The sequence below is a fragment of the Salvelinus fontinalis genome, chromosome 12, assembly GCF_029448725.1.
Source record: "Salvelinus fontinalis isolate EN_2023a chromosome 12, ASM2944872v1, whole genome shotgun sequence".
Taxonomy (NCBI): domain Eukaryota; kingdom Metazoa; phylum Chordata; class Actinopteri; order Salmoniformes; family Salmonidae; genus Salvelinus; species Salvelinus fontinalis.
In genome coordinates this window covers 43798712-43813694 of record NC_074676.1, presented here as the reverse complement: position 1 = coordinate 43813694, position 14983 = coordinate 43798712, and the positions used below count along the sequence as shown (strand labels likewise).

Sequence of the window (14983 nt, the reverse complement as noted above, 5' to 3'; positions counted from 1 at the left end):
AAAACATTTAACTGTTGGTTTTTCAAATGACAAATGATACCCAGCGCTTACCAGGGTTGAGCTCAATTCAGAATTTTGGAATTGAATCCCATTCAACTCATGACTTGAAATTCAAATTGTCCACACTCCCACAGGATGTAGAATTTGAATGACAGGAAGTAAATTTAATTTGATTCAATCAAAAATTCCACTCAGTCATAGAATATGCGTTTCATTGAATGGCAGGTCACACGTCCAGACACCATAGAATATCACTCTTCTGCAGAAACATTCTATTTTAACCTTAGTGCTTAGAATAGACAATTAGATTTTCTTAACAAATAATACAGTTATATTAGACCCTACCTTATATATTGTGTTTTGTATTCTAAAGCCACAATCCATGATTTGTACAAAGATATTGTACTTTTTTGGATATAAATGTAAACCCATTAACTCCTAGAGAATATTACCCAGACTGTATAGCCTGATGAGCTTAGAACTACTGATCGTCACCATAACCCAAAAACAAAACAAAAAAAATAGGCTTTTATTTCTCTGTTTACAAATGTAGACAACCCATTTAAAACTTATGGAATAATTGCTCTCACTATCAAACCATGTAATTTGTTTGGCTTTTTTTTTTGAAGGCCTCAAAAAAAAGGGAAATGTAGTATTTTCCCTATTTTGAACAGAATTTACAAGGCCCAGTGCAGTCAAAAACTAGATTTACCTGTGTTTCATATATATTTCCATACCATGAGGTTGGAATAACAATGAAATTGTGAAAATTATGATACGCCCTTTTAGTGTAAGAGCTGTTTGAAAAGACTTTCCCTCATTGTGAAAAGTAAATAAGGTCTGAGAGGACAGAGGAAGTGGAAAACATCCTGCTTATCGATCTGTGGCTGCCAACTGGAATATGGCCCTCGATGGCATTGCGCAAACACACACACAGCAGCGCGTCTATCACACTACAGAGCCATGGACTTTTAGCCTGCCTAGTGACATCACCAGGCGTTAATTAGTAAACAGACCAATAAGAGAAGAGAGTTCCAAACCTCTGCCAATAACAGATCGCTTTCTAATAGTTCTCTAAATTTCAGTTTGTGACAAAACAAGCAAAGTGTAATGTAGAGAATCATTGTACCATCTAAACCGCTGTGAAATACCCAACCCAAAATATTGTATTTTCAGGCGTTTGAAGCGGGTGTGTAAAACCGATAGTAAAAGACACAAAAAACTAAACTGAATGGGAAGCACAGAAATAGTGCACATAGAACAGATCTACTAATAAGACTTGCTTTCAGATCTACAACTCACATTTCTATGTGAATTTGGTCAGGTCACCCAAAAAAGTTACATATTGCAGTTAATTGTTACCCAGAAATGATTTGATATTGCGATAGAAACAACTGCATTGGACCTTTACAGATATTCTCTGGTACTTTTGAAAGTAGTGCCCGAGCCAAAAGTGGTCCCTGAAAATTGCGTACTACGTCACAAATGTAAAGATATGTGCACCACGTCATTGTTCTCTCGCTCTACTGTGTCTTGCTAGCTGTCACTCAAACCCCCACATGGGGGTAAAGGTAGGGAAAATGGCATCACACAGCTTCTAGAAAACAGTCACTTTTAACCTAGGAATTTGGTGGCTAATTGAGGTAAGACAGTAAATTTGCTCATAGATTATGCATGTATGAACTACAAAACTGACAGATCCAGCCCAAATACTTACTATTTTCCAAAGTACCTGAGGAGGTCTAAGTGAATAATGAAATAAAATAACTTAGAATATTCACACAGGTTCTGTTTTCCTTGAGCATGAATTGTTTTTCTTGAAAATCAAATTGTTTCAACAACTGTATTTACATACATATAAATAACAACATGGTTGATGTTATGTACAAGATGTGTATTTGTATACACAATACACCTAATATCGAAGAGGCATTTGAATTTCAATTAATTCTATTCCCTTTCATTCAAATAGCAATTCTGCATCCTGTTTAATACTTCAATTCAAATATTTGAATTTCTGAGGCATTCTCAACTCAATTCTGAATTTAGCCCAAAATACCGGTATTGATGGTTTGGGTTTTTACCGGTTTGGGTTTTTACTTTACCTTCTATAACGGTATTTTAATGTTTGGTTTGTTAAATGTGATACGCCGTGTTTAACATCAATTTTTATAGTTTCCTTCGCTATTTGAGTCATCTCTCTCCGCTCTCTACATGCCGCTTTCCACACAGACCTAGCCCCGCCCCGCCACCCAAGGAGCACATTTGTTGTTCCTCGACTACGAGACACATGCGTTCAGTCTGCATGGTCAATGCAGCACATGCAACAATGTTGATGACAACAATACTGTTTTCACTTTGCTTCTTCATATAAATACAGTAGTGTTCTATTATTACACTATTAGTGCGTGTTGCTATACATCTGCAAACAGCTAGTATGTCTTTTCTTAGCAAGTTGGGCCTAAATCTTGTTAGCCGCTAATCGCTAGATAGCTAGCTAATAAATGTACTGAGTCAGAGCAAACATAATTAATTACACAGCCTGATAATAACAGTGATGGTGTAGACCTAAATCAGCATGTTATTTGTGCAACAGTACCTTCCACATCAAAAAGGAATACAAGAAGCATTAATATGTTAGCTACATGAAGCAGAAAACAGACTATATAGCCAAAGATTAAAGGGTTCCCTTGGAAACAATTAACGTTTGATTCAAAATAAGGTTTAGATTGTTTGCCCATATCATGCAGCCCTACATGGCAGTGTGGAAATTCTCAAATGGACGCAGAAATTTATGAAAATGCCCCAAAAATATTTGGGGTTGAAGTTGAATTGAACAGTATAAAACAAATCAGAATGGAGAGACCCGTTGAAATCACTTAGAATGTATGTGTTGGCACCCTGAGGTCATGCACGATTTATAAAGCAAATTTAGAAATGTTATAATTAAAAATATATATATATTGTCAAATACCCTCATACAGCCATTTAAAAAAAATACCGTGATATATTTTGGCCATATTGCCCAGCACTAGCGCTTACATAAACAAGTCAGCGTATAAGAAAACGCAGATCAGCCCAGAGCTCCATCTGGGCTAAAGGTTAACCCTACTGCATGCCCTTGGTTACTTAAAACCCCAAACAGTGTTCAGACAACAAATCCTTCAGGGGTGAAAATTCCACAGGCTATGGTGAGAACTTGCGAAAACCCAATTCTTGATGGGAAAACATGGAAATTGGAAATGTGGGTTAACCTCAGGGCCAAAGATGGGTAACAGCCCCGGTGGCAATCAGGAGTGGAAAAGCCCCATCTATTTATCTGAGGTCTAGGCGGAAGAAATCTATCTCACTGTTTGTTTTAACAATCTGGATGAGGGGAGGGAGGCTACATAAACTGCCAACAACACCCATCTGAGGACATACTCAAAAAGCATTTGGAAATGATGCCCGGGCTATGGGAGGAATGCAGTCTTAGTGTATACATGTAGGAGCTGATTGATCAGTTAGCTTGGCTTAGGGACTAGCAGTGGACCAAGAGGCTGAAAGTAGGGGGACCTCTGCTGGGTGGAAAGGGGATTACATAGGATACAGGGTTGCATAAGGCCAAGGCCTTACCTGAACATGATGAATCCAATGGACTCCACCGCTGCCCTTCTGACATCATCGTTCACGTCGCTTACCTGACAGGTAGAGGACAATTTATTAATAGCAGAAAAAAAAATACAGTATGGCAAGGAGATAACAGCCACTAATCACCATTTTCCTGCCCAAACACCCAATCTGCCCAGATATCAAAGATTTGGGGAAAGCATATACTTGTTCATAAAAAGCTCTTGTATCACAACATCTTTAGCTTATGCGGGCTGCCATCTGTACGAATACCAACTCAACCATCTGCCCTAGTAACATTAATGAATCTCAGGGCTTCCTGTACTACCAAGGAATTTATTTCATTCTGGCAATTAACATACCAACACATTTTAATTTACTGTGAGGTATACTATTGTCTGTCATAACCGTACTCCCAATACTTCATATCTTGACTATCCAAATCAAAATGTATTTATAAAGCCCTTCTTACATCAGCTGATATCTCAAAGTGCTGTACAGAAACCCAGCCTAAAACCCCAAACAGCAAGCAATGCAGGTGTAGAAGCACCGTGGCTAGGTAAAACTCCCTAGAAAGGCCAAAACCTAGGAAGAAACCTAGAGAGGAACCAGGCTATGAGGGGTGGCCAGTCCTCTTCTGGCTGTGCCGGGTGGAGATTATAACAGAACATGGCCAAGATGTTCAAATGTTCATAAATGACCAGCATGATCAAATAAAAATAATCACAGAAGTTGTCGAGGGTGCAGCAAGTCAGCACCTCAGGAGTAAAAGTCAGTTGGCTTTTCATAGCCGATCATTAAGAGTATCTCTACCGCTCCTGCTGTCTCTAGAGAGTTGAAAACAGCAGGTCTGGGACAGGTAGCACATCCGGTGAACAGGTCAGGGTTCCATAGCCGCAGGCAGAACAGTTGAAACTGGAGCAGCAGCACGGCCAGGTGCCGTCCCTACTCTGTTTCCTGGTTGTCAGTGTTTTGCGTGAGGAAGGAGAACACTTACAGCCACATGCAGCAGACGTCTGATGGCCTTGTTGTTCCCGGAGCCGCAGTAGGCCATGCCCACTGTGTACATTCCGGAGCGGCGCAGGATGGGGTCCTACAACACACACGGCGACAGAACACAGAGCCTTAGCTAAGAGACAAGAGTCTGCAGCAGTAGGGTTGAAAAATTCTGGTATTCTCAAAATCCCAGTAAGATGATTCACATAATAAGGAGGGAATAAGCAGGAAATCCATAACCCCCCAAACAGGATTTCTGGAAAAACAGGGAATTTATTGAAAGTTCCCAGAATTTTGCAACCCTAGTAGGTAGTCATGGAAACAATGTATGGTCAACAAAGGTATACCTCTTATTTGACAAATAACACATTTAAGCATGGGTACTGCATGTATCATTCATACTACGGTTCAGGACAGGTATTCATTGTCACAGTAAATTGAAACGGATGACTACAGGGAGGAAAAAAAAAAAAAAAAAAAAAAAACACAATAGGCAACAAGGTTAACAGTCATGGATGCATAGCCAAGGAATTAAGGAATGAAGGTCAATATATTGGTAATAGGGGATGAGGTGAGTTTCCACACCCCGCGGCAGGCATAGCGGGACCCCGTCCCCGCGGCAGGCATAGCGGGACCCCGTCCCCGCGGCAGGCATAGCGGGACCCCGTCCCCGCGGCAGGCATAGCGGAACCGATGTGTGTGTTACGGTGGTCCTGACAAAACAATTTTTTGGGGGGGGGGGGGGGGTCGCCCGAAAGTGGTCCTGTTCTTTCGACCAAATCGATTGGTCGAAATGTTTAAACATTTTTTCCATATTATAGACAGCCACACCCTGTGTTTGAATAAAATCACAACATACGCACTGAGCTTGTCTACATAAGCATACTGTTTGATTAAATAGTTAGACAAATTACTCAAGTGTTAAAACAAGTGACAGCGGGTGCCTGTGTGACTGGCGGACGTTGTCTCTCCTCCCTACTCCAGCGAAAAGGCACCACAGCAAGTGTTTACCGCACTGCCCGAAGCAGCTACATCATTTCAGCCATGTAGTTTCTTACTTGTTTGACTGAAACATTATCAAAATCTCTTGTTTATTTAGGAAAAACTTTCCCTCAACCCTTGCTCTCTTTATGTGAAACATGTAATTAGAGCTGGGCAATATGGCCAAAATCTCATCCCCATATCCCGATACATATCACAATAAAGCACATTTTCTGTAAATTCAATGAATAAATAGTTTATATAAAATGCCCACACGTAAAGGCCTATTTCTTGTTACATGTTGAATTAAACTCAATAGAAAGGTATAGATTTGATTATTTCTCTTTTATTTAGAACCTTTGTCAAATGTTAAATTAAGCATGTAACAAAATATAAAATGTATAAAATCTTTTTAAAAAAAGGTAAATAGAAAACACTTCAACTATAGTTGCATACAAAATAAATATAGGCCTAAAATATATATATTTTGGGGGGGCTTGCCTGTACTGCATGTTATTTTGGCATGAATACGTGTCACATACCAATTTGCATTTGGTACCTTGGGTCGAGTGTTAGCACCAACTCACGAAACCCCCGTTTCTCGACCGTGTAAATTGGGGCCATGTTTTTGCAGATGTAAGTTGTAACGGCAGCTGTTGTTATCGCCTTCCATCTTCGTGATCCTTTGCCATATGGTGTGCCGCGGGCAAAAGCCACTAGCAACGTCTGAGTCGAGGGTTTGTTTTGAGCACTAGACTGTACTTTTTTGGGTCTCATTCGTAGACTCTCTCTGTACTGTTTCACATGATTCTTACGTAGGTGGTAAAAGAGGTTAGTGGTGTTTGAGCCCGTTGTCAGGAACGGCCTACGGAATATTTTGCAGAGGACGGTTTTCTGGTCCGTGTCAGACTTTTCATACCCAAACCACGTCCATGCGACCGAAGTAGCCCCTCTTTTAGGTACGAGCTCCGTGTTCTGTGTCACGTTCACTCTCCTCCATGTTTGTTTGTGTTGCAAGTTCACGCAAAGCATTGTCCGAATTGATGGAAAATATTGCCGCAAAGTGTGATTTGCGACACAACGAAATAAACGCTAGAGTATAATATGAAACGATAGACGTTTTTCTATCGTCACACGAGATATATATATATATATATATATATATATATATAGTCATATCGCCCAGCCCTACATGTAATCATAGCATGCATGTGACCAATAGGGCCTGACCTACAGCTTATCATAATCACATCAATAAATTGGTTATAACAAACTCTGAACACAGTAATGTCGACTGCAAAACGGATACGGAGGACGTGAAAAATAAACTCAAAACGGGTGAATGTTTACTGGTTGCTCAGGAGGGAAATGGGAAGTCCGATGCGTGGAAGACATATGACCATATCCAACACGGGACAAAGAGCATTATTTATACAGTATATTAGCTGTATTAGTGTTGCATCATTATTGTTACGCAATATAACCATATACAATTTCACATCTTAGATGACTGTGCCATCCCGTGGCCTCCACAATGGGTTAGTCCACTGAGACAAGCGTGAATCATCAAAAGAAAACATTAATTTTTTACATTTTCTTTTATCAAAATAATTGCGACTGCTCTACTAAAGAAATCTTGGTCAAACAGCCTATCGACCAAACAAAAAAAAAATGGTGTCAGTCCTAGTACATGTGAATGCATTTCAACTCCGTGGAATGAGTTTGACACATTCTTAACGCCATGAAAAACTATAAAACAGCCCTTTACTAAAAGGTTACCTTGTCCCTGCAGAGGCTCTCGATGAGCGTGTCTGCCTCCTCCATGCGTCCGTACATCACCATGGCGATGCCCACGGCCAGGCCGCGCAGGATCTTCTCGTGCTGAGTCTCCTGGGCGTAGCCCACCATGTCCTCGATGGCCTGGGCAGACTTGGAGCCCAGCATGACGAGCCCTAGGGCCAGTCCCGCCGCCTCGCCTGGGGGACAAAGGGTCAAAACATGAGCACCGCATGATGGCACCAAAGAAAAGTCCTTTAAAAATCTGAAACAACTGGCAGCACAGTGTTGATTTTCTAACAAGTTGCTAGTATCACTGATCTCTTGTAAATTGCACAAGCAATGCAGTTTTTGTTTCAAAGCATACTGTATATCAACAGAAGCAAATATTTCAAGATGTTTTTCTGAATCCCCTCCCGATGGGGGAATTGACATTCCCATGTTACACTCTAGGGGCTACAGAGATATACTGAACAAAAACGTAAAGTGTTGATCCCATGTTTCATGAGCTGAAATAAAAGAAAGATCACAGAAATATTCCATACGCAAAAATCGCTTATTTCTCTCAAATTGTGTTCACAAATGTGTTTACATCCCTGTTAGTGAGCATTTCTCCTTTGCCAAGATAATACTTCCAACTGACAGGTGTGGCATATAAAGAAGCTGATTAAACAGCATGATCATTACACAGGTTCACCTTGTGCTGGGGACAATAAAAGGCCACTTTAAAATGCACAGTTTTGTCACACCATAATGCCACAGATGTCTCAAATTTTGAGGGAGCGTGCAATTGGCATGTTGACTGCAAGAATGTCCATCAAAGCTGTTGCCAGAGAATTTAATGCTCAAATCGCTACCATAAGCCGACTCCAACGTAGTTTTAGAGAATTTGGTAGTACGTCCAAATGTCCTCACAACAGCGACCATAAGTATGGTGTCGTGTGGGCGAGCGGTTTGCTGAAGTCACGGTTGTGAACAGAGTGCCCCATGGTGGCGGTGGGATTACGGTATGGGCAGGCATAATCTATGGACAACAAACACAATTGCATTTTATCGATGGAAATTTGAACGTACAGCGATACCGTGACCTATTGTCATGTCATTCATCTGTCACCATCACTTCATGTTTCAGCATGATAAAGCACGGTCCCATGACGCAAGGATCTGTACACAATTCCCGGAAGCTGAAAATGTCCCAGTTCTTCCATGTCCTGCATACTCAGACATGTCACTAATTGAGCATGTTTGGGATGCTCTGGATCAATGTGTACAACAGCATGTTCCAGTTCCCTCCAATATCCAGCAACTTCACCCAGCCATTGAAGAGGAGTGGTACAACATTCCACAATCAGCCTTATGATGAACTACACGCGAAGAACATTTGTCGCACTGCATGATCCCGACTGGTTTCCTGATCCACACCCCTACCATCTTTTTATGCATATCTGTACTCCCAGTTGTGTGAAATCCATAGATTAGGGCCTACTGAATTTATTTCAATTTACTGATTTCCTTATATGGAACTATAACTCAGTAAAACCTTTGAAATGGGTGCTTTTATATTTTTTGTTCAGTGTATAATAGTTGGCTAAATTTGAACTCGACTAGCACCAAATGCCTCACTGTCTGTTCAGGGTCGTGTACCTGTGACTGCATCGTCCTGGTACAGGTTAGACTTGAGCAGATCGTACACATCCTGCCTGGCTGTACCCAAAGCAGCCAATCCCAGGCCCAGACCTCCCCCGTGACGGACAATCTGTGGGAGGAAACAAAGCAAACCAAAACAGCCATCACAGACACAAATATAACTATGATTTCAACTCGAATGTGACATGATATCCCCCTGATGTGCTTCGTTCGAATTATCTCTGTATTACTTAATGAATCAGCATGCTTCAGTTTGACTGGCGCCTAGCCGGAACGAGTGTGTTCGCTTACTCCCTTAAAAAGACCTTCGCTTGAAAAACTAGAAAAGTGCCAATCGTACTGTTTGTCCATCTTGAGATGCTGTTGGCAGTAGACACTTCGTCAAAATATTCAGAATTCATCGAACTCAATAAATCAATTCAAGAAACCCAAGAAATTAATTTATTTTTTTGCCGAGATCTTAGTCAAGCAATTGTACAACAAAAATGTTTGATTCAGTATTTCTCTATTTAAAAAAAATATATATGCATGAAAACGTGTCCAATTGTTGATAATATAAGCACAAACTCTTCTGAACTGTTTCGGCTGGGTATCATGCAGATGCCTTCACACACACATCCAATCAAATCTAAGTGACCAAAGGGGTGGGGGGGCTATGGGTTGATTTGGAATTGAGCAAGGGAAATGTGACGTGTCTGCATGTTGCCACTCACGTCGTTGCTGGCGTTCTTGAGCTGACTGAGCAGGTAGTCAATGATGTCCCCCCCGTGGTTGGCATGGATTAGCCCGAGGGCATACAGGCCGCCTCCCTCCTGGTAGGCTGATCCGGGTGAGGTGTCTTTGGGCAGATAGGTGGCCATCAACTGCAGTGCCTCTTTCTCGTGACCCTGAAAAGATGCAGATTCAGTGAAACTTTATTTATTTATATATCTGAGACATCTCTGGTTGTTTTAAATCGTTTCCGCTAAAGTTTACCTTGTGAATGACGCCAAGACTGGCTGTGGCTGTGAACTTGGCCCAGTTGGTGGCTCTTGCAAGCCACTCCAAGTTCTCCCTGTTGAAAGAATGAATAAAATCCCATCACACAGCATTGGCCCTAAATATCCTCACACCAGGCGTCAGCCAAAAAAAAAAAGATTATTTAAATTACTTTCAAACATTTCAAATAAGTATTCAAATATTTTTGGGGAGTAGTTGAATATTGGAATGTATTTGGAAATAAAATTGGAAAGTATAAACATTTATTAGAAATTGTCCTTTAATACAGAGTACATACAAATTCAAATAAGTACTCCGATGCATTTGAAACCAGGTCCTAGGAGTATTTGAAATACTTGCAGTAGAAGTAGTTGATTTCAGCCACATTATTTGAAAATACTCAGAAGCCAGTTCTGCCTCACAACAATAGAATGTACCACATTACCACCATCACAACGAAATATAAATATTTTTTATATATAAATACGACTTCCTGGAGGGTATGTTATGAAGTGTGCTGGCGAAACAGAAAGTGATATTCTCTATGTGTTTACGCTATAGCATAGTGGCTATACCTGAGGAACTGGTCACTTGTGGTCCCCGTATGCATGAAGGAGTTGGCTATGACCGTGGCTGTGTGGCACACTGAATTTCGGACAGCATCCTGAATTAGGTAGACAAAGCAACAACAAAAAATTGTGAAAGCCTTCTTATAATGCAGTACATGTCATATGCCTATTTAACATCCAATACATAGCCTGTTAAATACTCATAATGGCATCCTTTACCTTTGTGTTCTTGAGAATCATTAGGTCTGTGTTGTTGTTCCGGATGAGGAACTGCAGATGAAATTCGATGGCCATTTCTCCACTGAGAATTTTGATCATCTTTGCGTTCTGGTCCTTAGGCTCGTCCTTCTATGCAAGCAGAGGGAAGGGAAGACTCATTATTTTGGGTGACAAAAACAGTAATATAAAATCAACAACTTCTCTGCATGGCCATAAAGAAGCACCAAGTACAGCTACTCACACTGTCTGATGCTTTTCCTGCAGGGGAGCTGCTGGCCTTGTCGTCTGTCTCCATAGCATCACTGAGAAAAATGTAAAAACATATTGGCCAAATCAAATCTTCGTATCACAATAGGTTACCTATGACATGTAAAGATATTTCACCTACACCGATCTTACTACATTCCTTCACATTTTCCCGTCATCTTTCCCCAACCTACCCCTCTCACCCTGTGACTACACCCTCATCCTCACGCACCTGTCTTTGTCTGGGATGGGCACAGTGCCTGTGTTGGTGGAGCCAGGCACGGCGGGGATGGGCGTGCCCACGGTGCGCAGGTTCTGGATGACGGAGGAGAGGAACTGCTGGCTGGCACTCTCGTACAGGTCAAAGCAGATCTGGTAGGCCATCAGCAGGTTGTCTTCCTTCACCAGCTTCTCCAGGATGTCGCTCACCGCCTGTGGGTCATCCAGGAAGATCAGGCACTGTGGAGGAGAAGGAGAGACAGAGTTTGAGTGTGATGCATTGTGGTCAAGTGGTTCCTTCCTCATATTAGTAAGATGGATTTATTTGATATTGTACACATTTGCAGCTAAAAGCTGAATTGCTGTAATCAAAAAGAGATTCAGGTGGGGTGAGGGGGAATGAAGAGCAATAGTCTGTAGTCAGCCTCAAAGTGAATGCCTCTGCTGGTAACAAGTGGGATCCACCTCAGACAGAAGCATCGTTACAATTAAGGTGAACAGTATTTAGTGGATCTTTTCATTTCATTATGCAGAGTTTCTCACCTACTAACAATAACGTGTGCACGTGCCTGTTTATTTTCAAAGTAATTTGGTATTGAATGACTATGTAATTCCAGTGGATCAGGATGGTACTGTTTCAGATTGTGAAATCAGAGAACCATCGCACCACCAAACTGCAGGCAGCTGAATGGATATTTTTTTTTAAATCAGAGCCCAATTTGAAGTGTGTTTTCTCCCTGTTACCTGGCAAACGTTGATGAAGTCAGGCTTCTCCAGATTCATGTAGAGCTTGACCAGCACTCGGAGGACCTCGTTGCGGAACTTCTTGTTCTGCATTAGTGACATGCAGACCTTCAGGCTGTAGGCCAGTAGGCCACTAACGTCATTCTGTACAAGACAAGGAAGAAGGTTAGGATCTCAACATAAAATGTTCAGTTGTTACTGAACGTTTTGTTGTTTTTAACCACAACAATAACATTTCAATAAAATGTAGGCTAAACGAAAAGTCATGGATCTGTGGATATTCATTAAGCCAATGTTTTATTTATTACATTAAGTTGAAGTTGCGCCAAATTAAACAATCTGTGGAACCAAAACAGAACGCGTTCAGAAGACGACCCGAGAGCCACTGACCGATTCAAGGATAGTCTTCTCGAAGATGTCCAGGCGTCGAGTCTCCAAGGCAATGCCGATGGCCTGCTTGTACTTATGGTCGCCCAGGCAACGCAGGAACATCTTGTTGACGATGCCCTCCAGCCGCGGGTCGATGCTCTTCTTCTCCTCGTCCTCAGGAAGCTCAGCGTTCTCCACCCGCTGCTTGGTGTAGTGATCAATGCATTTGGCTACGGGGGAAAAGACCAGAGGTCATCAAAGAACTGCTGTATACCGCTGAGGAATAATCAATTGCCATGATTAGTGGCATCAGTGTGTTGATATCTAAATTAGCAACAGTGGGTATACATAAATTGAACATTGTTGAGGTGACTGTGTAATGTAACAAAAGGTAAGCCTATGGATCAGCATTAGAAGCCCTTGAGGTCATTATTAAGATGGTGTACTTGGGGATACCAAAACATGCAGTTGTGACATCACTCACCGATAATGGTCTCCACATATTCAGTGTCGTCTGTGACATTGAAAAGGTCTCCTGCACCCAGAGCGTAGTTCAACGACTCATCAAACGCCCCGAGGTGGTAGAACACTTTGGAAGCCACCAAGGCAGCAAATGCCCTGCTCCGAAATGTCTCATCTTCATACAGGACCTCACTGTGAGGAGAGAACAAATTTTTCCCCCTTGAGTAATTTCTCTATTCTAATTAAAGTTGCACTATGCAGAAATCACTGCCATTTCCTGGTTGCTTAAACTAAATAGTTTGCCTAATTTCAGTTTGTGACAAACTAAGTTAGCTATAGTGTAGAGAATCAATGTATCATCTAAACCGCCACAAAAAATATTTTACATAACCAAAAATATTGTTGTTTCAGCTGTTTGAAGCTGGTGTACTGTTTGAAGCTGGTGTTTTTCCCCTTATTTAAAAACATACATTTTGTCAACAGATCCCGATATCTCAGCCCAGAAGTCATTGACAATGGAGTTCAGCTTGTGCAGAGCAAACTCCTACAAACAAACAAAAAAAATTGTTAAGACACTTTACACAAACAATAGTCAAGAATAATCATTGCCAAGTCAATAGGAATGTTAGTGGTCACCAAACCTGGTCCAGGAGAGCTACTGTCCAGCACTAACGACTGCTTCCACGAACTAGCTATTTATGATGGTATTTAATGTTATTGTACAAGGCTTTTCGTCTTCTCTAGGTCCAGGGTTGGTGACCACTGGTGTATTCTCACTGGATAACAAGCTTAAGTTTATGATACCTTGAGTTGGGGCTCCTCCTCATCCAGCAGTGAGATGATTCCAGCTAAAATCAAATAATGTGCAGTCAATTTCAACATCATGGATAAACCCTGGTGTGTGTGTGAACCCTGATGCACTTCAGTGTATGTAGCGTAGCTAGCTAGGTTAGACAGAAAACGTTAACCTTCTCATTTATGACTGTCATAGAAAAAAAGTTTAATGTGAAGCCTAAACAGGTCAAACTCGAAAGGGAAAAGGGGATATCTAGTCAGTTGTATAACAATGCATTCAACTGAAATGTGTCTTCCGCATTTAACCCAACCCCTCGGAATCAGAGGCGCTTTAATCGACACATTTCAATTTAATAACTGACTACGTATCCCCCTTTCCCTTCCGAGTTTGACCAGGGGCAGATTTAAACGTTGTCGGCTCGGGGATTCGATCCAGCTACCTTTCGGTTACTGGCCCGACACTGCTACTAGGAGCAGGAGTGGCTAGGAATCCTAGCCGCCGGGCTACATGCTGCCCGTTTACCGGGCTATGAAAATATTACATTATAAACTAGCTAACTACGTTAGTTTGCCAGGGCACAGCTAGGTAACGTCAGCAGCTAACCAACGCGGTCGGTAAATTCCTAGCTAATGTTAGCTAGCCATCTGGCTAACGTCATTGTCCAACGACTAACGTTAATGGCGACTATAGACATTAAACAATATGATAGGAATACAGTTGTTATCCAGCCACCTAGGTAACTAGCTAACATTTTGTTAATGTACAGTAGCTAAATTAGCTAACTGAGTTTTAAAAGTCTGTAAACTGGGTAGATAGCTAGTTAGCTAGCCAGTTAGCTATGTGACTCAGCTAAATCAATGGATGCTAGCTTGCTACCGTTAGCAATCTTTTCCAAAACGCTGACATTTGCTAGTATGTTACTGCTTACCGGCAGACGTTATCATGGTTGGTTCTTTATTCTCCCCCTCTTAACTCCACGAACCCAGGTTATACCGTTTCAGTTAGTGACAATGAAATTATAAAACGTCAACACCTTGAAAGTACAGTATATGTGTCAGTTGTCCACAACAGCGGGACACTTGTCTGTTGAAAAATATTTTTGGTTCAACAATGAAAGCCCCCTTTCTAAAAACCCATAGTTAGGTATACCTAGATAGTGCCTGATTAAATTACAGCTCGTCGTCATTGTCAATTATTTAATCTCATCCTGATTCTTGGACAGGGGTAGGAAAAGTGATGACTAAAATCATTGTAATGGGCTGTATATTTTGTATTCTTAGCTAGAATATTTAAAACATAATTTCGGTATATTTTTATCCACAAACTGTCTTCTATTCTGCCAGTCTCGAATGAATCAGTTATTTTACCTGTC

At 41.3% G+C, this 14983-nt stretch overlaps 1 protein-coding gene across 3 annotated transcripts in view; it reads right to left on the bottom strand.

Annotated features, from left to right (window-relative positions):
* The window catches only part of psmd1 (proteasome 26S subunit, non-ATPase 1), a 64294-nt gene extending 49563 nt beyond the window's left edge, over positions 1–14731 (bottom strand). The window contains exons 1-16 of one of the 3 annotated variants that reach the window (XM_055940891.1): positions 14540–14731; positions 13620–13663; positions 13286–13359; positions 12838–13007; positions 12375–12583; positions 11985–12128; positions 11254–11480; positions 11017–11077; positions 10776–10904; positions 10563–10651; positions 9985–10063; positions 9723–9896; positions 9007–9118; positions 7366–7562; positions 4607–4702; positions 3616–3680 (exon numbers count right to left, since the gene is read on the bottom strand). In XM_055940891.1, the coding sequence (XP_055796866.1) occupies positions 3616–3680; positions 4607–4702; positions 7366–7562; positions 9007–9118; positions 9723–9896; positions 9985–10063; positions 10563–10651; positions 10776–10904; positions 11017–11077; positions 11254–11480; positions 11985–12128; positions 12375–12583; positions 12838–13007; positions 13286–13359; positions 13620–13663; positions 14540–14555 (1886 nt within the window). In that variant the 5' untranslated portion in view covers positions 14556–14731. The remainder of the gene's footprint in view (positions 1–3615; positions 3681–4606; positions 4703–7365; positions 7563–9006; positions 9119–9722; positions 9897–9984; positions 10064–10562; positions 10652–10775; positions 10905–11016; positions 11078–11253; positions 11481–11984; positions 12129–12374; positions 12584–12837; positions 13008–13285; positions 13360–13619; positions 13664–14539) is intronic. The other 2 variants (XM_055940892.1, XM_055940893.1) reach the window with 2 other exon arrangements.
* Positions 14732–14983: the final 252 nt, after the last annotated feature.